Source organism: Rhinopithecus roxellana, chromosome 5, assembly GCF_007565055.1.
Source record: "Rhinopithecus roxellana isolate Shanxi Qingling chromosome 5, ASM756505v1, whole genome shotgun sequence".
In the NCBI taxonomy this organism is placed as follows: Eukaryota; Metazoa; Chordata; class Mammalia; order Primates; family Cercopithecidae; genus Rhinopithecus; species Rhinopithecus roxellana.
This window is the reverse complement of record NC_044553.1, coordinates 174590830-174618373: the sequence shown is the minus strand read 5'-3', so window position 1 is coordinate 174618373 and position 27544 is coordinate 174590830. Positions and strand designations below refer to the sequence as shown.

The following is a 27544-nucleotide window of genomic DNA, read 5'->3' as shown; positions in this document are numbered from 1 at the left end:
TCTTGAACTCCTGAGCTCAGATGACCCTTCCACCTTGGCCTCCCAAAGTGCTGAGATTACAGGTGTGAGCCACCATGCCCAGCACTGTTTCAGTGTCTACTGACAGCATTACACTCACTCTACTATATAGGGTGTATTATCTGAGCTGGCCTTGAACTCCTGGGCTCAAAAATCATCCTCTTGCCTCAGCCTCCAGAATAGCTAGGACTATAAGCACACATCATCACACCTGGCTATTTCAACTTCTTACAGATGAAATAACTTAGGCCCAAATAGCTATAGTGACTTCCCAATGTTATTAAACATCTAGGGAGAATAAAGAGTAGAATTGAGTTTTTCTGCTTGCTTACTTGGTTTTGTGGGTTTTTTTCCCCCATTGCACTGTGCTGCTTCCTTGTTAATCAAATATTAACAAGTTTGATTAGAGGGTGCTGTTTCAGTTTCTCTTTTTTTTTTTTGTCCTGGTGACATTGCCTCCAAAGACCATCTTGATGATAACTTCGATGTGGAAGAGTTCAGTGACATTCATCTTATTTGACATTTTAATAAATGTTTCACATAAGTGAAATATTGAGATTTTCCTATGACATTAAACTCTTCCAGGTAGTTAGGTCCCCAGATTGTTGAGATTATGCTTCAGGAATATCTTGACTGATGTGAAGCTTCAGTGTGGTTAAGAATTGCATTTAAAAAGAGGGAGAAAGTCTAAACTACTTTGTTAGGATGTGTAATTTTTAGCTATGAATTGCAGCCCCCAGTATAAACTAAGAATCTTGGCTGGGCATGGTGTCTCATGCCTGTAATCCTAGCACTTTGGGAGGTGGAGACGGATGGATCACGAGGTCAGGAATTCAAGACCAGCCTGGCCAACATGGGGAAACCCTGTCTCTACTAAAAATACAAAAATTAGTTGGGCGTGGTGGCAGGTGCCTGTAATCCCAGCTATTTGGGAGGCTGAGGCAGGAGAATGGTTTGAGCCCGGGAGGTGGAGTTTGCAGTGAGCCAAGATTGCGCCGTTGCACTCCAGCCTGGGCAACAGGGTGAGACTCTGTCTCAAAAAAAAAAAAAAAAGTAAAAGGAAACTAGGAATCTTGGTAAGGTATTCCTCGAAAAATTAACTCAGTGTACTGCCAGGGAAATCCTAGGCATCATTAGGAAGAGAATCAGTACCAAATAAAGATAAAAATACACTTCCATCTGTGTAAAACCAAGGTTTGTTTATATTTATGATACCGTGTATTCTGTTGACCCTGAAGAAGTATTTACCATACATAGCTGATGACCAAAGAAGGTGAAGCCTTTAATGAATACGTGGAAAAAAAATTTTTTTTCCGCTTTTAAAGACAAAGAGAATATTATCAAACCCTGTCAAGTGATGAAAAGAACATATAGTTCTCAGGATCCTGTATTAGATATAGAACACTCAAGTTAGAAGTGATTTTAGCTTAATGATTGGGCTACTCTTACAAATAGTAAATAAATAAAATATGTTTAACGGTGGCAGAAATTTAAAAATGGAAGATTAACAAAGTGTTTGCATGTTTTTTTAATTACACTTTTTATTTTGAGATAATTATAGAGTCTTATGCAGTTGTAAGAATAATACAGTGGGGCCGGGTGCAGTGGCTCATGCCTGTAACCCCAACACTTTGGGAGGTTGAGGTGAGAGGATCACTTAAGTCCAAAAGTTCAAGACAAGCCTGGGTAACATAGTGAGACGGTGTCTCTACAAAAAAAAATTTTTTTTTAATTCACTAGGCATGGTCATGCACCCCTGTAGTCCCAGCTATTCTGGAAGCTGAGAGGATTGCTTGAGCCCAGGAGGTAGAAACTGGAGTGAGCCATGATAGCGCCACTCTACTCCAGCCCCGCAAAAGAGCAAGACTGTCTCAAAAAATAGTAATCATGACGCAGAGGGATCGTTTGTACCCTTTACCTAGTTTCATCCAGTGGTAACATCTTGCTAAAGTACAATATCGTAATTTTGACATTGATATAAGCCATCTATCTTGTTCAGACCTCCCCATTTTACTCATAATCAATTTTGTATATATGTGTTTTCAGTTCTGTGCAGACTTAATCACATGTAGAGTCGTACTGTTTTCACCACCACAGTCAAGATACAGAACAGCTCCATCATCACAAATGTCCCTCATGTTGTCCTTTTATAGCCACACCCACATCCTTTCTACTGTCCCCTTCTCCCATCTCCCACAATAAGATTTTTGATAAATTATTGGATTGGTACATTTTATAATAACTTGTTAAGGGAATCCAGGAGTATTTGAGGAATTATATCCTTGACTTTTCATAAAATTATTATTATTATTATTATTATTATTTTTTTTTTTTTTGAGGCGGAGTCTCGCTCTGTCGCCCAGGCTGGAGTGCAGTGGCTGGATCTCAGCTCACTGCAAGCTCCGCCTCCCGGGTTTACGCCATTCTCCTGCCTCAGCCTCCCAAGCAGCTGGGACTACAAGCGCTCGCCGCCACGCCCGGCTAATTTTTTTGCATTTTGAGTAGAGACAGGGTTTCACCGTGTTAGCCAGGATGGTCTCGATCTCCTGACCTTGTGATCCGCCCGTCTCGGCCTCCCAAAGTGCTGGGATTACAGGCTTGAGCCACCGCGCCCGGCCATAAAATTATTTAAAATTTATTTTATCGGCCAGGCGCAGTGGTTCACACCTGTAATCCCAGCACTTTGGAAGGCTGAGGTGGGCAAATCACCTGAGGTTAGGAGTTCTAGACAAGCCTGCCCAACGTAGCGAAACCCCGTCTCTACTAAAAATACAAAAATTAGCCGGGTGTGGTGGCATGCACCTGTAGTCCCAGCTATTCAGGAGACTGAGGTAGGAGAATCACTTGAACCCAGGAGGTGGAGGTTTCAGTGAGCTGAGATCACACCACTGCACTCCAGCCTGGGTGACAGAGTGAGACTCTGTCTCAAAAAAAAAAAAAAAGTTTTATCTATCCAAATAGAAGATAAATTATTTTTGTTTTCCTATGAACTTTGTATTAAAAGTCAAATAGTGGGGCAGCTTTTTTTTTTTCGAGACACAGTCTCACTGTGTCACCCAGCCCAGAGTACAGTGGCATGATCTCAGGTCAATGTAGCCTCTACCTCCCAGGTTCAAGTGATTCTCATGCCTCAGCCTCCTGAGTAGCTGGGACTATATGCATGTGCCACCATGTGATGTTAATTTTTTGTATTTTTAGTAGAGGCAGGTTTTGCCATGTTGGCCAAGATGACCTGAAGTAATCTGTCTGCCTTGGCCTTCCGAAGTGCTGGCATTACAAGTGTGAGCCACCATGCCTGACTTTACTCCCATTTTTCTAAATAATAATGTGTTCTCTTACTGCTCTTCTGTTCTTATCGAATCATCCCAATATAGTTGTGTCACAGTTTTTGGTTGGGTCGATATTCATTATTGTGCTGAGTAAATAATGTTTATTATTGAGCCATCTGATACACTACTATTACATTTTTGGTGCAACTTTTCCCCCCCAGGATTTAATATCATTACTTTTTTTTTTTGGTTTGTTGTTATATCCGTATTTCTGATTAATTTTTTTTCAGACTCTCCAACAGATCTATAAATCTCATAGTCAAACATCAAGTAATTTGTAAGTTAGTTTCTTACTGTCTCCCTTCATCCCTCCCTTCCTGTTATCCCTCTAAATAGCCTAACCTGTGACAATTAATGGCATGATTCCCTTTACATGTACTACTACTTTAGGATCAGGACTGTGTTATAGCAAGACAGTTCTCTTGTTCATAGGTATTTATTCTTTTACTTTTTAAAAAAGTATAATATGTATGTAACAAAGTACAGTAAGTGCACGAATCTTTTGCACAACTCAATTTTTCCATATGTATACAGCCATGTAACCACTATCCAGTTCAAGATATAGAACATTTATTTCCTGTACCCTGCAAGATTCCCTTGTGTTTCTTCCCAGTTGGTATCCCTCTCCCCAAGCATGACCACTTTTCATGACTACTTTTTTCACCTTTGATTCAGAGGTGTTCTTTTTTGTTGTTGTTTGTTTTTTGCTTTAATTTTTTTTTTTTTTTTTTTTTGAGACAGAGTCTCACTCTGTCGCCCAGGCTACAGTGCGGTGGCACAATCGCGGCTCACTGCAACCTCTGCCTCCTGGGTTTAAGCGATTCTTCTGCCTCAGCCTCCCAAGTAGCTGGAACTACAAGCGAGCACCACCACGCCTGGCTTTTTTTTTTTTTTTTTTTTTTTGGTATTTTTAGCAGAAACGGGGGTTTCACCCTACTGGTCAGGCTGGTCTCGAACTCCTGACCTTGTGATCTGCCTGCCTCGGCCTCCCAAAGTGCTGGGATTACAGGCATGAGCCACCACGTCCGGCCGATTCATAGGTGTTTTAAGTGTGATACTTGAATAGTTTAAGTCTGATAGAAATTTTACATTTATTATACATTTAAATATATACCTGGGGGCATTCAGGAGTTTGTGGACTAGTCCTTTTTTGGGAAGCGACTGTGCATGAATGAGACTGTTGCAAGGCTGTGATAATACTCACAAATGGTTAGGAATTTTAAGAAATATGGAAGCTGCTTTGTTTTCTTAACATTTCCCTTAGATTCTTAATGAATCTGAATTCTTTTTCCTGGAGAAAGGAATCCACACTCTGATCTAGTAGAACTGAAGGCTGACTGCTAATTGAGAGAGTTTACAACTAGTGACAAATCAAGGTGAAGTAAGAATGGAGAGGAGAAATGCCAGCAGGGCATTGATATAATTCTGTTCATTGAGGAAAACAGTGTTCATTCACTCATTTGTTGACCAAAATTTAGTAGAGACCAAAATACTTTATGGAGGTGGACTGGAAAGCAAACACTGGTTCTTCAATGGTCAGCAAAAGAGAGACAGCCTCTGCCCTCAGGGTGCTTGCAGTGTAATGGAGGAAACAAATGAGACATCCTTGAAGCAAAATGGTGGCAGTTGTGACCATACCTCAAGGCTGGAGAAGTAACATTAGGTATCTTTAAGGATATTTATGTGGATCCCACCATTTTTTATGGCTAATCTAGCCTTATTTATATGTTTTGATAAGGGAAGTTTTCTTTGTCCCTTCAGATTTACTGTAGTGCTTCTTGTAGAATAGATCTGGAAAGGGAGATAAGGTCTAGATTATAAAAAATGAAGGCAATTCCTTGTCTGTTCTGAAAAATGCTAAATGTTTTTTCCTTTCCCTGAGACTATGAATTTGACTATGTTTAGAGATGAGGAACTAGGCATGATGTAATCCCAACACTTTGGGAGGCCAAGGTGAGAGGATCTCTTGAACGCAGGAGTTTGAGACCAGTCTGGGTGACAGAGACCTTGTTTCTACAAAAAAAAAAAAAAAAAAAAAAAAAAGGAAAGAAAAAGTTAGCCGGGTATAGTGGTGGTGCAGGCCTGTGGTCCCAGCTACATGGGAGGCTGAAGCGGGAGGAGGATCCCTTGAACCCAGGAGGTCAAGACTGTAGTGAGCTTGTGTTTGCACCACTGTATTTCTGCCTGGGTGGCAGAGTGAGGCCCTATCTCAAAAAAAAAAAAAAAAAAAAAAAAAAAAAGGCCAGGCGTGGTGGCTCAAGCCTGTAATCCCAGCACTTTGGGAGGCCGAGACGGGCAGATCACGAGGTCAGGAGATCGAGACCATCCTGGCGAACACGGTAAAACCCCGTCTCTACTAAAAAATACAAAAAACTAGCCGGGCGAGGTGGCGGGCGCCTGTAATCCCAGCTACTTGGGAGGCTGAGGCAGGAGAATGGCGTAAACCCGGCAGGCGGAGCTTGCAGTGAGCTGAGATCTGGCCACTGCACTCCAGCCTGGGCGACAGAGCGAGACTCCGTCTCAAAAAAAAAAAAGGAAAATTAATGCTTCGACACAACAGTTCTGTGTGCAAACCTAGTTTGTTGTTGCTTTTTTGTTTTGCTTTGTTTAAGTTGGAGTCTCACTCTCTCGCTCAGGGGAGTGGTGTAGTGGTGCAATCTGCTCAGGTACAGTGGTGCAATCTTGGCTCACTGCAACCTCCACCCTCCAAGTTCAAGCAATTCTCCTGCCTCAGCCTCCTGAGTCGCTGGGATTACAGGTGCCTGCCACTGCGCCCGGCTAATTTTTTTTTTTTTTTTTTAGTAGAGATGGGGTTTCACCATCTTGGCCAGGCTATTCTTGAACTCCTGGCCTTGTGATCCACCCGCCTTGGCCTCCCAAAGTGCTGGAATTACAGGCTTGAGCCACCTTGCCCGGCACAAGCCTAGTTTTTTAGATGTTTTGAATGCTACCATCTCCACTATTCACTTTTTTTTTTTTTTTTTTTTTTGAGACGGAGTCTCGCTCTGTCACCCAGGCTGGAGTGCAGTGGCATGATCTCAGCTCACTGCAACCTCTGCCTCCTGGATTCAAGCAATTCTCCTGCCTCAGCCTCCCAAGTAGCTCGGATTACAGGTGCCTGCCACCATGCATGGCTAATTTTTGTATTTTGAATAGAGACAGAGTTTCCTCATGTTGGCTAGGCTGGTCTCGAACTCCTGACCTCAGGTGATCTGCCCGCCTCAGCCTCCCAGAGTGCTGGAATTACAGGCATGAGCCACCACGCCCAGCTACTTTTTTTCTAACAATTTGAAGTCACCTTCTTAGCACAAAAAGTTTAGCTCTGGGGATAAGAACTTCTAAAGGGCTACATAGCCATCCAATTATGAGGGGAAGAGGCATGGCAGAGCTTATTTTTAAATTTTTAATTACTTGTTTATTTTGAGACAGCATCTTACTCTGTCACCCAGGCTGGAGTGCAGTGGCATGATCACAGCTCACTGCAGCCTCAACCTCTTGGGCTCAACCAATAATCCCGTCTCAGCCTACCAAATAGCTGAGACTACAGGCATTCACCACCATATCTGGCTAATTTTTTATTTTTATTTTTGTAGAGATAGGGTCCCATTATGTTACCCAGGCTGGTCTCAAACTTGTGGGCTCGAGTGATCCTCCCGCCTCAGTCTTTCAAAGTACTGGGAGTACAAAGGCATGAGCCACTGTACCTGGCCAGTAGGGTTTTTTTTTTTGTTTTTTTGAGATGGAGTTTTGCTCTTATTGCCCAGGCTGGAGTACCATGGCACAATCTCGGCTTACTGCATGCAACCTCTGCCTCCTGGGTTCAAGCGATTCTCCTGCCTCAGCCTCCCAAGTAGCTGGGATTACGGGCATGCGTCACCACGCCCGGCTAGTTTTTGTATTTTTAGTAGAGACGGGGTTTCTCCATGTTGGTCAGGCTGGTCTTGAACTCCTGACCTCAGGTGATCTATCCACCTTGGCCTCCCAAAGTGCTGGGGTTACAGGCATGAGCCACTGTGCCCAGCCGCTGGCCAGCAGTTTTTAAAAATTGTTTACTTTAGATCATCTGCCTCTGCTTTTTGCCCTACCTATACACAAGCTTTGGTAAGGGTTTTCTATGTGGATCACTTTCACCAAATGAATCTCTATAGGTTCAGGACTGAATTATTTACATATTCAGTATACCATTTACCCTATTGTGGGATGTATGCTGGCACAGAGCAGTAGTGACAAACACCAAGGATCTAAACCTGAACCCAGTTGAATTGCTATGTGCTGGTGGAAGAGTCAGTTGCTTATGTGAAATGAAACAGGTCAAGCCTTGTAATCTTTGTTGGAGAATAGCAGCCTGTGAGGACTATAAAACTATTGATGAGTTGCAGCATATAAAGACTCAGGGACTAAGAGATGCTGCTGTTTTGCTCTCCTGTCCTTACGTGACACATGGTCAGATAAGCCCTGTTGAATTGGATCTGTCTTCTCAAATGGGCTCTGTTAGTCTGTTCTTTATCTAATCTCCATTGGAGATATAAGCTGAGAGCTATGGTACTTGAGGAGATGACACAGTTCCTTTGTTACAGTAATTAATGTAATAAATTAAGGGAGAGGCCCAAAGGGAAGGTGATTGTTTCTCGTTAGAGCCCTAGGTGGAAATTCATTTGATTAGCAAGCTCCCATGAAGTGTGGCAGGTGGAGAGGGAGATGCCTGTTTTTATAGTTGGGTAAGCTGAGAGTCACTGAGGATGGTTTACACATTGTACTAACCATACTGAAGCTGGCTAAGTATGAATTGATTTCAGGGCAACATCTAGAATTCAGGGAAGATGGTATAATATGGTTACCTTCTCAGCAACTTTGTTGTATCCCATTAGTTTATTGACAGTTCCCTGAGACATCAAATTCTGTAAACCTCACACAGTTTATATTCGAAGGCCTATCCTGTCAGTGGAATCAACAACTTTGTGGGTTAGAACACTTGGCAAAAGAGGTAGTACAGATGTTAAAACCATGAGTCTTGCCGGGTGCGGTGGCTCACGCCTGTAATCCCAGCACTTTGGGAGGCCGAGGTGGGCAGATCACTAGGTCAGGAGTTTGAGGCCAGCCTGGCCAACATGGTGAAACCTTGTCCCTATCAAAAATAAAAAAATTAGCTGAGAGTGGTGGTGCCCCCTGCAATCCCAGCTACTCAGGAAGCTGAGGCAGAAGAATCGCTTGAACCTGGGAGGTGGAGGTTGCAGTGAGCCGAGATCGCACCATTGCACTCCAGCCTGGGCGAAAGAGCAAGTCTCCATCTCAAAAATAAATAAATAAAACCATGAATCTTGAGATTGGTACCTTGTCCCTGAGAGATTTCTGAAGCAAGATGAAGTCTGTCAGTCACTACAGTGTATGGCTTTAGGAGCCACATCTAGCCGGGCGGGGTGGCTTGCGCCTGTAATCGTAGCACTTTAGAAGGCCAAGGCAGGCGGATCACCTGAGATCAGGAGTTCGAGACCAGCATGGCCAACATAGCGAAACCCCATCTCTACTAAAAGTACAAAAAATTAGCCAGGTGTGGTGGCATATGCCTGTAGTCCCAGCTACTTGGGAAGCTGAGGCAGGAGAATTGCTTGAAGCCGGGAGGCGGAGGTTGCCGTGAGCCGAGATCACATTACTGCACTCCAGCCTGGGGAGACAGAGCAAGACTCTGTCCCAAAGCAAAAAAAAAAAAAAAAAAAAGCCACATGTGAAGGTAGGCATAGCCTAAAAGGAAAACTGTAATCACTGAGTTCATGGAAGAAGAAAAGATTGCCATTTCCTTTCATAGAACTCAAATGGGTATTGGTACAACCTGTAATTTAATTTGTAAAAAAAAAAAAAAAAATTTTTTTAACATTTTCCGTTATTTTTCTTAATACTTTAGATGCCTTGTAAAAGGTAGAACCATGAAACAGTTCCCCCTAAGTTCAGACTAGAACCTTATAAGAGTAGTTGGGTCATACATTTTCAAGTTGTCTTCTTTTTCTTTTTCTTTTTTTTTATTTTATTTATTTGTTTTTTTGAGACGGAGTCTCGCTCTGCCGCCCAGGCTGGAGTGCAGTGGCCGGATCTCAGCTCACTGCAAGCTCCGCCTCCCGGGTTTACGCCTCAGCCTCCTGAGTAGCTGAGACTACAGGCTCCCACCACCGCGCCCGGCTAGTTTTTTGTATTTTTTAGTAGAGACGGGGTTTCACCATGTTAGCCAGGATGGTCTCGATCTCCCGACCTCGTGATCCGCCCGTCTCGGCCTCCCAAAGTGCCGGGATTACAGGCTTGAGCCACCGCGCCCGGCCTTTCTTTTTATTTTTTAAATAAATAGAGATGGGGTCTTGCTATGTTGCCCAGGCTGGTCTAGAACTCCTGGGCTCAAGTGATCCTCTCACCTCAGCCTCCCAAAGTGCTGGGATTACAGTCGTGAGGTGATGTACCCAGTTTTGACTTGTCTTACATTTTTCAGATTTATATCCTCATGATATGCTTAGAATGTGATAGATTCTTCCTCCATCTTATAATGAGAAAATATTTAATGAAGCAGCTTAGCTAGTGTCAATGGAAATTTGAGTCCAGAAATGACATCTCCTGACTCAGAGTTCAGTGTTCTTTTTACTACACCATGCTACCCTCCTCGAATTGAGTATAGCATTTTAACTTTGGCATGCAGCTTTTGGAGGGGGATACCTGGCTAGACAGATAGCCCTAATATCCATATTTTGTGTGTGACCTGTGTGGTCTCAAGCAGATTATAATTCATATATAACTGTCACATGCTCAGGCCAAAGCCTATAAGAGGATTGATCCAAAATCCATAAGAAAAGGAGAGGACAGATAAATTTACAGTAGAACAGTATTAGACAGTTTACTGCTTATACTGGATTATCTGTGGGTAGTTACCAATTAAAGGAATTGGCTCTTTGAAGCCCTCTTGGATGGATACAGAGATCTCTCTGGGGTGAAAGAAATGTAGTGTTTCTTGTTATGTTTGGATATGAGTAGGGTCCAGTTGCTGTTTTTGCTCTCTGAGCTGGGACAGAACCATCACATGAAAACTCTTTTTCATTCTTAGCCTTCTGGAAGGAGAGGCCTTGTTCATTCCTGAGGTAGAAGAGTGGTATGGTCTCTGACATATGTCCTTAAAATTGCAATTAATGACCTGAAATGTATAATTTACAAATGTACAAGCCTGTGGGCTGGGAGTCAAAGAGATGGATGTTGTTATGATACGTTTTTTAAGCAGGAATGCTTTGGGTAAATACAGGGTATGGAAAATGGTTGTCATGACCTATCTTGGTCCCTTAAACATGTCCACGTAGAGAGGAGTTTCTTAACGATCAGGTGTAGGAACAAAACACAGATAGTACCGACAACTCATGGTGGACAAGCGATTCCAGAGGCTGTTGAGTTGCAGTCCTAAAGAAAGAAGTGGAGTACAATTAGGCAGAAGGAGAGAAAAGAGAGGAAAATTATCACAGAAGCTTATGCAAGTTGTTAAATGCCTTGTGGTCTCTGTAAGATATTGGTTCTCCTGATTCCACACTTTCTCTGCCATGAAAGCAAGAGGTCAGTGCTTTTCGTTTCCCACTAGCATTTTGGTTACCCTACCTCCTGGGGTTAAACATCTCTGCAATGACCTGTCAAAGAGTTGATTATTAGCTGCATAAAGCCAGGGATGCTGTAGGGAGCAGATGGGAAGTGGTTTGGCTGCTGCAGCCAGGCTGATTGAAGAATCTTTGGCAATTTTACAGTGTATCTTTGGAAATGTACCACCAAAGTTACTATGAAGCCTGCTGGGTTTGGAAACCTAGATTTCTGAAAAGTCACCTGGTTGAAAAGTAGTACTTATGAAAACTCTTCACTCTCAAAAATAGGAATATAGGGACTTTCTAAAAGAACATCAGGACCACCAAAGATCAGTCCTTGGGATATGTTTTCTTTGCATCCTGGTCGTTCAGAAATTTTGGGTAGTTTTCTAGTAGGGAAAGCACTTTTTGATAGGTATATTAATAGAATTATAAATTTGAAAAAGGCCTTAGGCATGTCTAGACTAACCCTACCACACACAGGGGAATCTTTTATGTATTTGCCTCACAGGTGATTATGCTTTTTCTGCTTAAATACTTTCAGTAAAATAGACATTAAACATTGTGGGTCATTGTTGGGAATCTCAGGATATTAAACTTTTTCCTGAGTTAATTATCTGTCTTTCTGTAACTTCTAGTCACTGACTCTTATTTCTACCCTCAGAGTCACAGAGTTACTTTCTCTCTTCCACACTACAGACATCATATACATATTTTTTTTTCTTTTTGAGACAGAGTCTTGCTCTGTCACCCAGACTGGAGTGCAATGGCGCGATCTCAGCTCACTGCCTCCCAGCCACTCTCCTACCTGAGCCACCCAAGTAGCTGGCATTACAGGTGCCCGCCACCACGCCTGGCTAATTTTTTGTATTTTTAGTAGAGGTGGGGTTTCGCCATGTTGGCCAGGCTGGTCTTAAACTCTGACCTCAGGTGATCCACCCATCTCGGCCTCCCAAAGTGCTGGGATAACAGGCGTGAGCCACCTTGCCTGGCACAATCATATATTTGAAGCTAACAGCCTGTCTTCCTTCAATGTTCTCCTTTCCAGACTAAAGAATCCCAGTTTCTAAGGCCTTTCCTCTTATGAAATGGCTTCCCAGTCTTGTACCATACTGTGCTCTGTAGTACATCATTTCAGTTTATTAATATCACACTTAAGATGTGGAATCTGGAAATGAGCACAGATCATCAGATGTTGTTTTTCGCCTCCAGCTACCGTTTCAGAAAAAGTACAATTTTTTTTTTTTTTTTTTTGAGGCGGAGTCTCGCTCTGTCGCCCGGGCTAGAGTGCAGTGGCCGGATCTCAGCTCACTGCAAGCTCCACCTCCCGGGTTTATGCCATTCTCCTGCCTCAGCCTCCGGAGTAGCTGGGACTACAGGCGCCCGCCACCTCGCCCGGCTAGTTTTTTTGTATTTTTAGTAGAGACGGGGTTTCACCGTGTTAGCCAGGATGGTCTCGATCTCCTGACCTCGTGATCCGCCCGTCTCGGCCTCCCAAAGTGCTGGGATTACAGGCTTGAGCCACCGCGCCCGGCAGAAAAAGTACAATTTTTAAAAAGTATAATGGCAGTATTACTTGCTTACTAGAAAAAAATCCCAAAAAACAAAACAATTTGCCATGGCATATGGAATTGGAACAAGAAGAATTTGAAAGAGTGTAAGCTTTATAACTTACAGTTTGTCTTTCCTTATTGTTAAGGCTTTTTGAGGTACATTATCAAAGTACTGGTTTTGCCTCACATGTTATTCAGGGATAATTGTTAATATCTGAATTGAGTTTTCAGATTACAAAATGCAGTTGATATTTGTATTTATAGGACTTATTTAAATTTATGCTATATTAAACTGATTTCAGTATTTCAGGTAGTTTTTTGTTTGCTGGTTGGTTTTTTGAGATGGCATCTTGCTCTGTCACTCAGTCTAGAGTGCAGTGGCACAATCTTGGCTCACTGCAACCTCTGCCTCCTGGGTTCAAGCAATTCTCCTGCCTCAGCCTCCCAAGTAGCTGAGATTATAGGATATACTATCACACCTGGTTAATTTTTGTATTTTTAGTAGAGACAGGGTTTTGCCATGTTGGCTAGGCTGATCTCGAACTCCTGACCTCAAGTGATCCACCTACCTGGGCCTCCCAAAGTGCTGGAATTACAGGCCTGAGCCACTATGTCCAGCTTTCTTTATGAATTTTAATTGATACTGCATTGTTTGTTTCCTTGCATTTTTTAAATATTATATCCTTTTGTCCTTCAACTAAGTTACACATTTTCATTTTAACCTGTTTAACTTTTTTTTTTTTTTTGAGACACAATTTCACTCTCTCGCTCAGACTGGAGTGCAGTGGCGTGATCTTGGCTCACTGCAACTTCTACTTCCCAGATTCAAGTGATTCTCGTGCCTCAGCCTCCCAAGTAAGTGGGATTACAGGCATATGCCACCACACCCAGCTAATTTTTGTATTATTAGTAGAGATGAGGTTTCGCCATGTTGGCCAGGCTGGTCTTGAACTCCTGACCTCAAGTGATCTGCCTGCCTCAGCCTCCGAAAGTGCTGGGATTACAGACGTGAGCCACTGTGGCTGGCCTCTGTTATCTTTTTAATGCTCTCTTCCTTACTGGCATACTTTGTTTATCATGCATCCTGCAGCAGGGCAGGCAGTACAGTAGACTGAGAACTGTCAGAAGCTCTCAGTGAGCACTAACATTTTTCTGTTTTATATGCTTTCCTTACTCCTCCAGAGTCTCTCTTCCATTACCATTCTATTTTCTAGAGGAAGGTCTTTTGAAACTAAGGAAAGTTTTATTGTTTTTCTAAGGATAAAACAAGGTGGGGTTGTTTTAATGGTTAAATTACATACTGAGGATAGTGAGTAACCCCTAGATTGATGTAGGTTATACTCTAAGTCTAGCCACAATTGCAAAGATTAGAGAACTAAAAAATTATGATTTAGGGAAGAACTGTGCTTTAATAATTCTCTATCATGGAAATTCAGTTGGCATCTCCTTTCCTAGAGATGCCCTCTGCCCCTCATAATAAAAAAATTATTTTCAGTACCGTGTTCCATTGCCTTACTCACTGTCTTATTTGCTGCTGTATTTTCAGCACCTATTTAGTGCCTGGCACATCGTAGGCAATAAATAAAAGATTTTCTAACAAATGAACAGGTATCTACTATGCTATTTCATGGAGGCCAAGTCTCTTGTGTAGTGTTGAGAATTCCAAACAGCTTACTGATTTCTTCAGAATCCTACATCATTTTCAGAGTATCTTTTCTTTCTTTTTTTTTTTTTTTTTTTTTTTGGAGACAGTGTCTCGCTCTGTCACCCAGGCTGGAGTGAAGTGGCACAACCTCAGGTCACTGCAGTCTTGACCTCCCAGGCTCAAGCTATCCTCCCACCTTTCAGCTCCCTGAGTAGCTGGGGCTACAGGCATTAACCATCACACCCAGCTAATTTTTGTATTTTTTATAGAGACGGGGTTTTGCCATGTTGCCCAGACTGGTCTCGAACTCCTGGGCTCAAGTGATTCTCCCGCCTTTGCTTTCCGAAGTGCTGGGATTACAAGCATGAGCCACCATGCCTGGCCTCGAGGTATCATTTCGTAAGAGATTATGTTTCCTTTACCTTGTGGGTAACTTTTTTCATAGTTTCTACATCATATCCCCCACCCCCACTTTTTGCTCTTCTCTTATAAAGTAGGATCTATGTAGACTTGGCATTTACTAATAAATAGTGGTTGGTTGCTGTTAACACTAAGATCTCCACTTGGGTAATGGATATATTTTATTTCCACATCTACAGCTAAACAGCAGATAAATGTGCACACCTCTTCCTCTTAAATTCCAGTTGCTAGAAGGCATTCACCTGGCTCCTCTCCTTTGTTCTCCTACTGTGACATCTTTTCTTGCCCCTACACCCTAGTTCTTTGACATTACTCTGAGGGAGTAGGTAAAAAAGTACAATTTGTCTTGTCTCTCTCCTATCTGTAGCATTTACAGATCTCTACAAAGTTAGAGATCCACTTTGCAGAATTCACTGTGACACCACTGGCTTGTTCTTTCTACTCAATTATCTTATAATAATTACTTTTTGGCTGGACACAGTGGCTCACACCTGTAATCCCAACACTTTGGAAGGTCGAGGCAGGCAGATCACATGAGGTCAGGAGGTCGAGACCAGCCTGGCCAACGTGGCGAAACCCCGTCTCTACTAAAAATACAAAAGTTAGCCGGTCATTGTGGTGCATGCCTGTAATCCCAGCCTCTTGGGAGGCTGAGGTAAGAGAATTGCTTGAACCTGGGAGGCAGAGGTTGCAGTTAGCCAAGATCAGGCCACTGCCCTCCAGCCTGGGCAATAGAACAAGACTCTGACTCAAAAAAAAAAAATTAATGGATACAGAAAGATGGTGGACAGAGGAATAAGCAAGAACAGAACTCTTTGACTTTATCATAAAATAATACTGGATGGTATATGTTGACTGCCAGGTTTTCTAGATGGCACACTCCTCAAGTCTCGTTAGTCAGGAGATAGTGTAGACAGAGTCTTACTCTGTCACCCAGGCTGGAGTGCAGTGGCCTGATCTCAGCTCACTGCAACCTCTGCCTCCCAGGTTCAAGTGATTCTCCTGCCTCAGCCTCCCGAGTAGCTGGGATTACAGGTGTCTGACACCGCATCCAGCTAATTTTTGTATTTTTAGTAGAGACAGAGTTTTGCCATATTGGCCAGGCTGATCTTGAACTCCTGACCTCAGTTGATTCACCTGCCTCTGCCTCCCACAGTGCTGGGATTACAGGCATGAGCCACAGTGCCTGGCTGTAAATTGCCTTTTTAATACCCCGTCACCACCACCCCCTTTTGTAGCCAATCTCTGTTTCCTGTGGTGTGAGGCCTGGTGTTTGTCAAAACAGTGCCATCAATATTACATGAGAAAGTGAAGCGTTATCCTACATCCTGGTGTTAGGATTTTTAGTAGTGTCCAGTTTTTCATAGAGTACACATTTTTCTTTTTTTTTTTTTTGCGTGTCTTCCTATTTTAGTGGGAAAGGCCTGCTATTGAGATATAATTTGAAACCTGGAGTTTGAGAAGGCTGATTTAGCTTCTCTGAACTTAAGCTGATTGGTTGAGTCCCCTCTGAGATTGTCCCTAGTTCAAGTCTTAGCCCCCTGTCCTGAAGTTGTATTTTCCCCAGTTCTGCTTGTTTTTCTCTTTTATTCTTAACCATAAGACTTTTCCTTCCCAGTAATAGGAGGAATCTATACTATTTGTACTAGAGACAGACCCTGTTAGAGAGTTTTTAAAGCTTTTGCTAGATCATGTCCTGAGTCTCTGATAATGTAAGAAAAAGCAAGGAGAAATGGGGGCATGAGTAAAGTTGTGCTGAAGCTTGAATCTATGATATGCCAGAACCTATATTGATGGAGAAAGGATTGCCAGCTGACAGGGGTAGTAGAAACAGTTCTCTTAGGAATGGGAAATTAACTCTAAAGGACTCCTAGTTAAGACTTACCATGGAATCTCTGGGCAATTGGAAATACTGTACTTTCCCCTAGGGAGATGGAGTGGGAATTGATTTTTCCTTAGGTCCATTGTAACTCGGTTAGAAATACAATTGAACCTGTTTGTCCTGTCTGTTGTGATATGATAGCCCCATAGGAAGGGTCTTTTTTTGTGTGGGAGTTTATTTCTGGCGTCTCTTGCCTGTATTGTTTCCTTTAACAGCTTTTTAAATTTTCTTTTTCCAGCAATGATGTTGTCCACTGGGCATGTACTGACCAATGTGGCAGGTCTGAGAACATAGCTGAAGCTGAAAATAGGAAAGCTGGGGGCAAGGAAGAGCCTTGAATCTTGAGGTGGGACGTTGACTCTAAGATGTCCTTGAGCAGTGGAGCCTCCGGAGGGAAAGGAGTGGATGCAAACCCGGTTGAGACATACGACAGTGGGGATGAATGGGACATTGGAGTAGGGAATCTCATCATTGACCTGGACGCCGATCTGGAAAAGGACCAGCAGAAACTGGAAATGTCAGGCTCAAAGGAGGTGGGGATACCGGCTCCCAATGCTGTGGCCACACTACCAGACAACATCAAGTTTGTGACCCCAGTGCCAGGTCCTCAAGGGAAGGAAGGCAAATCAAAATCCAAAAGGAATAAGAGTGGCAAAGACACTAGCAAACCCACTCCAGGGACTTCCCTGTTCACTCCAAGTGAGGGGGCAGCTAGCAAGAAAGAGGTGCAGGGGCGCTCAGGAGATGGTGCCAATGCTGGAGGCCTGGTTGCTGCTATTGCTCCCAAGGGCTCAGAGAAGGCGGCTAAGGCATCCCGCAGTGTAGCCGGTTCCAAAAAGGAGAAGGAGAACAGCTCATCTAAGAGCAAGAAGGAGAGAAGCGAAGGAGTGGGGACTTGTTCAGAAAAGGATCCTGGGGTCCTCCAGCCAGTTCCCTTGGGAGGACGGGGTGGTCAGTATGATGGAAGTGCAGGGGTGGATACAGGAGCTGTGGAACCACTTGGGAGTATAGCTATTGAGCCTGGGGCAGCGCTCAATCCTTTGGGAACTAAACCGGAGCCAGAGGAAGGGGAGAATGAGTGTCGCCCGCTAAAGAAAGTCAAGTCTGAAAAGGTAAGAGGTGGCCAGATATGGCTGCCCACTGACTGCCAGTCAGAACTGCCCTGGACTAACTGCCAAACACTATGTGTACTCTGTGGGAGGCTCATTAGTGTGGGTAATGACCAATTACAAGGTCAGAGCAGCTGGTAATGATAATGTGGTTTTGTTCCAAATTAGAGGATTCCCCTACAGACTCATTTACAGCAGGCCTGGACATTTTGGAATAGGATATTTGTTGTTGGGGGCAGCTACTTTGTAGAATGAACTTTCTGTAGTCTGAGTTGAGACCTTCCCACCTTGTCTTTGCCCAATTCAGATGCTTGTTGGTAGAGATTGGCATCAAACCTTTATTTGGTTCCCAGCTTGACTGGCATTTCATCATCAGACTCATAATAGTTGATAAACAATACGCCTTTGGTCATAATACAGATTGAGTACGGTTCTTGATGGGATAAATGGTGCTGTTGGGTCTCTGGTAGAACAAAGGGTTAAATTTCATGGCATATCTACCAAGTGTTCTATTGCTGGCTACCAAAGAGCAAAGGGGCACATTTTTGGGGCAAGAGGTACTCATTGTACTTTGAGGTACTTAGATCTTATGAGTTACTGTTGCGGCTATGACAGTTTGGCCTAGAAAGAGATTCTTTGGCCACTAAAGATGTAGCTTTGTGCCAGGTATCTCCCACAACTATTAGGAATCAAAGTCTCCTGGTGGTTTGATAGCTGCCAAACAGTGTAATGATACCTTGCCTTCTGCTTGACTTGAAAGGACAGGTGCCTGCAGCCCCAGGAGGGGTTAGAACTGGTCCCTCCTCTGGGAAGATGATCTTAGTTCATGCTTCAGGAAATGGAACTTGCAGGGCTGGAGGAGAATAGGTGTGAGTCTCGGGTCAGCTCAGGCAGCTTTAAAGTTCAGCAGCTTGTAATTTCCTGCAAAACAGTGGCCTTGTGGTGAGCTGTTCATTGGCTCTTGATTTTCTGCTCTGTGCTCTGCTCACCCTGTGCTTTCAGCTGATCCCAGCAGATGCAGTATAAATTGATTTCTCTGTAATTACATCAGCTGCAGCAGGGAATACCTATTTCCATATGTAAGTGTTAATAAATAATGGCTGGATATGTATGTTTGGGTGGTGGTGCCTGGATTCCAGTGGTAGCTCATGCTTTCTTTGCTATCGGTATTTTGGTCTTTGCCTCTGGCACATCTGTAGCTCTTAGCAACATCTGGGCCTCTCTGGTAACAGGGCTGTGAGTTTCTTCCACTAATAATACAGTGGCTCATTCCCTTTTACCAGTGGCAGCTGCCAGAGAGGCTGCCTGTGTTTAGGTGGCAGATGCTATAGTCCACTTCAGCAGAGTTAAGTTCCAGCTGGTTACTAGCTTGGCTCATCCTGTGCTGGCTGTGATTTGCTATTTTCTCTCGGGTACAGATGGATAATACTGTTTTAAAGAGGCTTAGGAGTACTAGCAGTTGTTGCTTCTGTTCCAGGCCCATTAGACTGTTCCCTACATCTGGCTTCAAGAAACTCTTGCCATATATCCATATTCATAATCATTATTCTTCCTGTACTAAAAAGTACTTCTGAGGATGACCTTCATTCTCCTGTCTAAATTTTAGAGTACTTGACTCATGTTGCAATTTTCTAAGCCCTGTAGTAGTCTGTGGATGAAAGGATTAATATTGCTTAGCTTTGTATTTGATTTAAGTATAAATGTCCATGATTGTCTCTAACAGAGAAGCAAATGGAACCCATTTTCTCACATATAGGTGCATGGACTGATTGGGTGGCTGCCCTTCAGATTATAATTGAGCTAAAAGATGCAGTATATTCAGCTAAGAATACATCTTGGTGCCCAGGGAATTTTGTTCCTTAATAATGCTGCTTTGTCATACAAGCTTTGCCTCCCAGGGAGACTGTGAGAATGGGACAGCAGAATGAGAAAGAAAAGGGAAAGAGACTGCACTTCAGTTTTTGAAAGAGAAAATTGCTGGCAATTACTATTAGAAGCAGAAAATTTGCTATACAGTTTCATGTAACCATAAGCAAGAACCTGCTTTCTCCATTCCTTCCCCTGTTCCCTCAACCCTTTTGGACAGTCTGGTTCTGGGGGTGCCTTTCCATATTACCTTTGGCTATTGAAATAAATAATTATTGAAATAAATGTTTGGAAGTTGCTAGGAGATTAAAACATGCTGTGCAGGGAGAGAACATTTCTGGACTGGGAGCAGCAGAAGAGGCAAGTTAAAGGAAAGAAAGTAGGAACCATGCAGAGGAGCAGCTTTTGAGAAGCAAGAATCTCTCGGTTTGGGGCATAATAGGTGCTCAGTGAGTATTCAATGATTAGTACTATAATTTATAAGCAAAGTCTTTGAAAACTTCTTTAAAATCTTCTCTCTGAGAAATGGGCTTGCCTGTGGTTTGGGACGTTTCTATGTAGGGACAACCAACAGAACAAAAATAGCTAAACAGATGTTTTGATATAATCTAGGAATTGCATTTTTCTAAACTGGGAGCTGTCATGAAGAGGAAGAACTCATAAAATTTGGGAAGTTTCTTGACTGAAGTCTGTGGTGCAGAGTAGCAATGTTGACTACTAGCCAATGAGGAAGATTTGAATATTGAAATTACTGGCTGGGCCTGGTGACTCATGCCTGTAATCCCAGCACTTTGGGAGGCCAAGGTGGGCAGATTGCTTAAGCTCAGGAGTTTGAGACCAGCCTAGGCAACATGGTGAAACCCCATCTCTACAAAAACTACAAAAATTAGCCAGGCATGGGTGGTGTGCACCCGCAGTCCCAGCTACTGGGGAGGCTGAGGTGGAAGGATAGCTTGAGCCTGGGAGGTAGAGGATGCATTGAGCTGAGGTGACACCACTGGACTCCAGCCTAGGCAATAGAGCCAGACCTTGTCTCAAAAGAAAAAAAGACAGAGAGAAAGAGAGAGAGAAAAATTATCTATCTCATGCTCTTCTCTCTTGTGAAAGTAGATATCTCAGGCTATGGCCTAGGAAATTTTCTATCAGATGAGGATGTGGATTTCCCTTCATGGGATCCCACTTTTGCTCATCATACCTTCCTCTGACAGGGCTCTCTCTGTGCTGTTTCCCAGAGTTCTAGGAGAGACCAGAGATGGCTCTTAGCAACTGCTGCTGCTCTGAATTGTTATTGAACACTTTTGCCTCATACTTCCTGCCAGCTGAAGAGATGGGGGAGGGAATGTTGAGGAATAAACAAGACAGAGCCTTCTGGCTCCTGCCTGTTCCCTTGCCTTTGGTTTGATTGATGGGTTGTTAAGTTAGGGATGGAAGGGGAGGTAGGGAGGAGGGCAGGCGCCTGTCTCAGTGTCCTGAGCTTAGTGCTTATGTCGCCACTCTGACAGGAAAGAAAAAAGGAATTTACAAACCACAGATGGCAACGATCTATCTGTGCTGACTTTGTCAGGAGTTTAAGGTGAGACTCCTTCTTTTCCCCCGAATCATATAAAATAGCCAAGTAGGCTCTAGTAGTTAAAGAAAGGATCTAGAAGTTTCCAACCAGAAACTCCCCCTCACATGTCTTTAGCTGCTGCTTTTGATCTTGCAAGGTAGGAACACTGCACTTAGCTTTTCCCGTGTTTGAATGTCAGCTTCTGCTGCTTTCAGAATGCCGCATGTATTTACCACTTCCCCCATTAGTTTAGGATACAAAGAAAACCATAAAATGTGCTCTTTGCTCTTTCAACTTCTGATCATGCGTGCTGTCATATCCTGTGTTCTTAAGAGCATCTTCCTTTGCCGTTGGTTTTGTATTCCTGCCCTAATTTGTGCCTTCTAGCTCAGTTCTCTTGTATTGCAGTCCCTCATTGCCCAACCAAGGTCAGGTCTCTTTTATTCCTTCTGATCCAAGGCTTTCTTAACGCCTTCTTCCACTAGCTGTTATTTCTCAGCTATTGATGGCATAGCAGTCAACTTTGCTTCCTGAAACCAAATGCCCTCAAGCATTTTCCTTCATGGAAAACATTAAAAAGAAGTTGATATTTATGTCGGACAGAGTTGCATTCTGTAACTACAGGCTTAATTTATTTTTTCATTCAGAAACTCTGTTTTCCTTCTAGGTGTTGTAATTCAAGGTGGTCCCAGAGAAAGATTATCTTGTCCAATTTCCTCATTTTATAGAAGAAACTAAGACCAGTGAGGTCTTGTGACTTGCCCAGCATCTCACAGGTAGTCACTGGCAAAGCCAGGTTTGCAGACACCAAATTCTTATGGCATGTTGTGATTCTCCATTTTCCCACTTTATTTGTTATTTTCTTAGTATTATTATTTTTGAGATGGAGACTCACTCTGTCACCTAAGCTGGAGTGCAGTGGCACAATCTCGGCTCATTGCAGCCTCTGCCTCTGAGTTCCAGCGATTCTCCTGCCTTAGCTCCCCGAGTAGCTGGGATTACAAGTGCGCACCACCATGTCTGGCTAATTTTTTTTTAGTAGGGATAGGGTTTCACCATGTTGGCCAGGCTGGTCTAAAACTCCTGACTTCAAGTGATCCACCTGCTTCGGCCTCCCAAAGTGCAGAGATAACAGGCATGAGCCACCACGCCCAGCCTATTTGCATATTTTTAAGGCAGGGTCTCGCTATGTTGCCTATGCTAATCTTGAACTCCTGGGCTTATGCACTTCTGCCTTGGCCTCGCGAGTAGCTGGGACTACAAGTGTGTGCCACCACACCCAGCCATTTTTCCAATGTAAAGATTACCTTGAAACATAAGATGAAAATGCTTACATACTCCAGAATTGCTTTTACCCCAAAACTGCTTCCACTTGTTTTTCACAGTGACTTTAACACTGTAGACACTCAATAAACAAAGGATCTTTGAGTTTAGGATTTTAGGGTAAGGTAATGAATGATGTTTGCAAAGAATAACCATTACAGCTGGCACTGAACCTATCCTGTTATTTATAAAGAAGAAAAGTTACTTTAAAACTGCTACTTTGAGCTTGACTACTTATGATATATGTGTGTGTGTTCTGGAATATTTCATTCAGCCAAATTTTCATTGTAATAATTGAGGAATAGTTCTTTCTTTACTTGGCAATTGCAGATAAGAAAAAAACCCTGTTCTAGTGCTTCTTCCTTGGACACATCACTAATAGGCAGACCTTCAAATGTATCGTGAATATTACTAAGTATTTGTAGAGAATATATACGGTTGGGTAATTGTTATCACTTTTCGTTCAGTCAGTAGATTAATTGGATGCATTTTAGGTACTAGATTTTCTACTTGGTATTGGGTATACACTGGTGAATAAAACAGAAATAGTCTCTGCTTTTTGAGGGGCTTACAGTTTACCATCTAGAGCAGAGTTCCTAAAAGGGCGTCCCATAAAACCATGTACATCACCAGAGTATCAAAAACGCATATTCTTGGACCCTACCCCAGATCTGCTAAATAAGTTTTTGGGGTAAGGGCCCAGAAATCTGTACTTCCAGAAGTCTCTCCAGATAATTGCTATATACATCAAAGTTTGAGAACCTTTTGTGAATTTTTCTTTCAAGATAGGTATTGGGGGCCACTTCTCATTTAAAACACCAGCCTTCTAAACTTGATTTTTGCATCAACTCTTATGTATAATTTAGTGACTAAGAGCATAAACTCTAGCCAGGCGTCCTGGCTTGAGCCTGGGAGGTTGAGTTTGCAGTAGTGAGCTGTGATCACACTAGTGCACTCCAGCCTGGGCAACAGAGTGAGACTTCATCTCAAAAAAATAATAAATTTTTTAAAAAGTGTGAACTCTAGAGCCAGACTACCTGGCTTTGTATCCTACCTTTGCACTTACTTACTGAGTGATCTTGACCAAGTTTCTTAATTGTTCTTCCTCAGTTTTCTTATCTGCAAAATGAGAGAAACAGCACCTACATTAGTTTGTATTTATTTATCTATTTATGAGAAGGAGTCTCACTCTGCTGCCCAGGCTGGAGTGCAGTGGTGCAATCTCTGCTCATTGCAACCTCTGCCTTAGCCTCCAGAGTAGCTGGGATTACAGGCATGCACCACCACGCCTGGCTAATTTTTGTATTTTTAGTAGAGACAGGGTTTCACTGTGTTGGCCAGGCTGGTCTCGAGCTCCTGGGCTCAAGTGATCCACCCACCTTGGCCTCCCAAAGTGCTGAGATTACAGGCGTGAGCCGCCACACCCGACCTTACTAAGGTCGGCCACACCCGACCTTAATCGTCTTTAGATTAAGTTAGCTAATTCATATAAGATACTTAGTGCCTGGCACTTGGGAAGCATTCAATAAATATTAGAACAAAGAAAAATACAGTTTGAGTGGAAAGTGGTTTTAGTCTGTTTTAGGCAATAAGGTACTGAAATACATAACATTCCACTTTACAGGAATCCCCGTATGAACAGATAAACATGTTAGCTAAGATTTTTAGCACTGTGGTCTGAAGAAGTTCAAAATCTAGGCCGGGAAATTTTCATGGTGGTGATGTGTTCCAAAGCCCCTGATATTTATAGTTGGAGGTCGGGGGAAGACCAAAAATTAGCTTAGGGCATATTGAAGTGGCCTGTTGAATTTCAGACTTCATATGTTGAATTTCAGACTTCGATATGAATCGAGCTTCCTTTCTGGCCATATCCCTGGTGTGGGTTTGGGTATGTTGGATGGATGTTACTGTAGTTTTGCCAGCATATGCAATCTCACGGACACAGGAGTAGCACTAAGTGTTTTTGTTTCTACACAAGAGTGCGTGGAACAAAATCTAAGTCTTAGCCCTTAATCTTCCTCCCCTAGTGTGAACTTGTATTTTTGCCATTTGGGTATAAGAGCTTTTACCAGCAGAGCTCATCCAGGGAGGCAGCAGGGCTTGGGCTTTCAGGCTGGAGGTGGCAGTAACATACACAGCTGAGATCCTGCCACTGCTGGCTGTCTGAGCCCTCTCTCTGTGGTTTTCACTCTTCAAGCCATGCTTGAGTAACCCGCCTCCAGAGCTGCTGACAGGGCTGTGTTCAGAGGCCTTGGAAATTACACTGTTCATTTCCTTATCATCCCCTGACCTGCAGTGCAGAGCCTTCTGGTGCAGGAACAAGGCAGAAAAAATCCAGACGGCTCCCAGCCAGCATGTGTCAAGAGCTACAAAGAAGGAAATTGGACTTGCTCACTTAAAAACCATGGGGTTAGGCTTTGATTTTCAGTTCCTGTGGAGAGTTATTTGTGTGTATGAACATGTCCTATCTCTGTGTATATGTATAGAATGAGTCTGTGCATGGCAAAGCTGTGGAGGAGGAGCATCTGAAAGTAGAGAGCAGAGGGAAGATGGCTTTTCTCTTCAGTTAATTTCCCAGTTGTGCCATTGGGGTGGGCCTGGAACCATTAGCATCAGGAAGGTGCCAGACCATATTAATATTTTAAAATATATTTCTCTCAGTACAGTTTAGTCATGGTTCAGAGCACCCACAGAAGAACCTTTCCTGGCTGACCAAGGAGACATTTTTAACAAATCCTATTCCCTAAAGTCATTCATCCTAGATGACATTGACATAATCAATATTTAAGCTGCCTAAGAAAGTGTAGACTTTGAGTCAGTCGTGGGTAAGAGCAATGGCTCTTTTGAGATGAAGGATAGTGTGATAAAAGAGAGACCTTTGTGATAGCTAAGGTGAACTAAGGAGGAATTTGGAGCATTTTGAGATTTTCTGTTCATAGGGCAAAGCTCTGTTATATTTTAAGAGCCCATCCTTGTTTTGGGGGTTGGTATTACAAAGGAATCTACTTTTCTTTTGGCATCTGTTGCTCAAGGAGGCCTAAAGGAAAGACTTCAGGCTGAAGTAAAATGTGAGCGGTAAGAAGTTCTTAGCAAAGTTTACAAACATTCTGTCCTTAATTTTCCTTTTTCTGGATTTCATGTACCTTCATGTTAGTGGTGCCATTGAAGCCTTGGTGTGAAGTGGGGAAGAAAAAGAAAGAAATCTTTAAGCTTTCAGACCCTGGAGGTGTTTTAAACCCTAAGTGTCTGTCTTGTTGAAAGTACTCTGTAGAGAAGTGTCTTCACATGAGGTGATAGCTAAGGTGAGAGGGGATTACTTCCTTTTCCCTTCATATAAATTAGTGGGCCCTGTATCAGCAGCATCTGAGAATTTGATAAAAATTTGGATCTCAGACCTCTTCCCAGGCTCTAAAGTTAGACGCTCTAGACTTGAGACCCAGCAAATTTTTTTTTTTCTTTTGAAACAGGGTCTTACTTTGTTGTCAAGGCTGGAATACAGTGGCACAATCAAGGCTCACTGCAGCCTCAGCCTCCCATGCTCAAGTGATTCTCCTGCCTCACTTCCTACCTTCCCAGTAGCTGGGACTACAAGTGTGTGCCATCACACCCAGCTAATTTTAAAATTTTTTTAGAGACGGGGTCTCACTATGTTGTCCAGGCTGGTCTTGAACTCCTAACCTCAAGCGATCCTCCTGCCTTGGCCTCCCAAAGTGTTGGGGTTACAGGCGTGAGCCACTGTGCCCAGCTGAGACCCAACAACTTGCATTTTAACATTAGCGGTCCTGTTGATTGTGATACACACTAAAGTTTGATATCTACTATTGTAGAGCACCCGTCCCTCTTAATAGTGAAATTGAAATTTCCAAAAACTTGAAAGGGTAAAGTGTAACACTGGGCAGTAGGTATGGTTTTTTTCTCTTCTTTGAGTGATATCCGTATATATCTTTAACTCTTTGTGGAGAAACTGACAGGAACCTAAAATTGGAATGAATATCTAAGGGTTTGGGACTTTGAGAGCAGAAGAACAGAAAAGATATTTTAAAAAGACCCACTTTTCTCATCTCAATGGAGGAAGTAAATAATAGTACTGACTTCATAGGGTTATTGTGAGGATTAAATGAGATAAAAAGATGTTAAGCACACAGCACAGTGCCTAGCATTATAGTAAGTAACCAATAAATGTTAGTTGTTGCTAATGTTACTGTTCTTAGCTTTGAGGTGCGAGATCATTGTGAAATTAAGGAGAAAGGATATCCTTAGAGACTTTGAAGAATTATCCTCTGAAGGCTTTGGAAAATAATGAATTTATGATAGCTAATATTCCAACTCCTACTGATTTCCAAGAAGGCTTGAGGGAGAGATTGATTCAGAGCATTTAGAGGTATTGAAGTTTGGGGTTTTGTTGTTTGGTCAGTTTGGAAGTGTTTGTTGGACTTCTTTTGGCAGAGGGCTGATCTCATGTTGAGAACCATGGCTTTTGTTTATTCTCCATTAAGGTCAGTTTCTTTGGATATAACCAGCTTCTTCTGAATTATTTTCCTAAGGATTGAAATGAAGATAACATGATTGTTTTCGTATAGGAAGTTTCTTTCCTCTCTCTGCTAATCCTTGTAAGGTACAGACTTTAGCCTTTTGAAGGGATTAGCTGAGGTAGCCAGAACAGTCAAGAGAAGAATGAGGATTGAGGTACTGTAGTCCCCCACTTATCCTTGTTTTTGCTCTCTGTGATTTCAGTTACCCTCAGTCAACCAACATGTGAAAATATTAAATGGAAAATTCCAGAGATAAATAAATCACTGTTTTAAACACTATTCACCCCATTTCATCTCATCACGTAGGCATTTTATCATCTCACATCATCACAAAGAGGGTGAGTACAGAACAGTGTTTTGATAGAGAGAAAGAAAAAGACACCATATTGACACAACTTTCATTACAACACATTGTTATAATTTGTTTTTATAGTTTTAGGGTTTTTTTGTTTTTTTGTTTTTAACAGACAGGGTCTCCCTCTGTTGCCTAGGCTGGAGTGCAGTAGTACGATCACAGCTCACTGCAGCCTCAAACTCCTGGGCTCAGGTGATCTTCCTGCCTCAGCCTTCCAAGTAGCAGAGGCTGCAGGCATATATCACCACGTCGGGCTAATTTTTAAATTTTTTATACAGTTGGGATCTTGCTAGTTGTCCAGACTGGTCTGAAACTCCTGGGCTCAAGTGATTCCCCTGCCTCAGCCTCCCAAAGTGCTGGGATTACGGTGT

General features: G+C 42.8%; 1 protein-coding gene across 3 annotated transcripts in view; it reads left to right on the top strand.

Annotated features, from left to right (window-relative positions):
* Window positions 1–27544, top strand: part of ZNF609 (zinc finger protein 609) — a 238610-nt gene that overhangs the window by 24941 nt on the left and 186125 nt on the right. For 2 of the 3 annotated variants that reach the window (XM_030929873.1, XM_030929874.1), the window contains exon 2: window positions 16678–17551. In XM_030929873.1, the coding sequence (XP_030785733.1) occupies window positions 16805–17551 (747 nt within the window). In that variant the 5' untranslated portion in view covers window positions 16678–16804. Of the gene's footprint in view, window positions 1–16677; window positions 17552–18532; window positions 18628–27544 lie in introns of those variants that run through there. The other variant, XM_030929875.1, reaches the window with a different exon arrangement.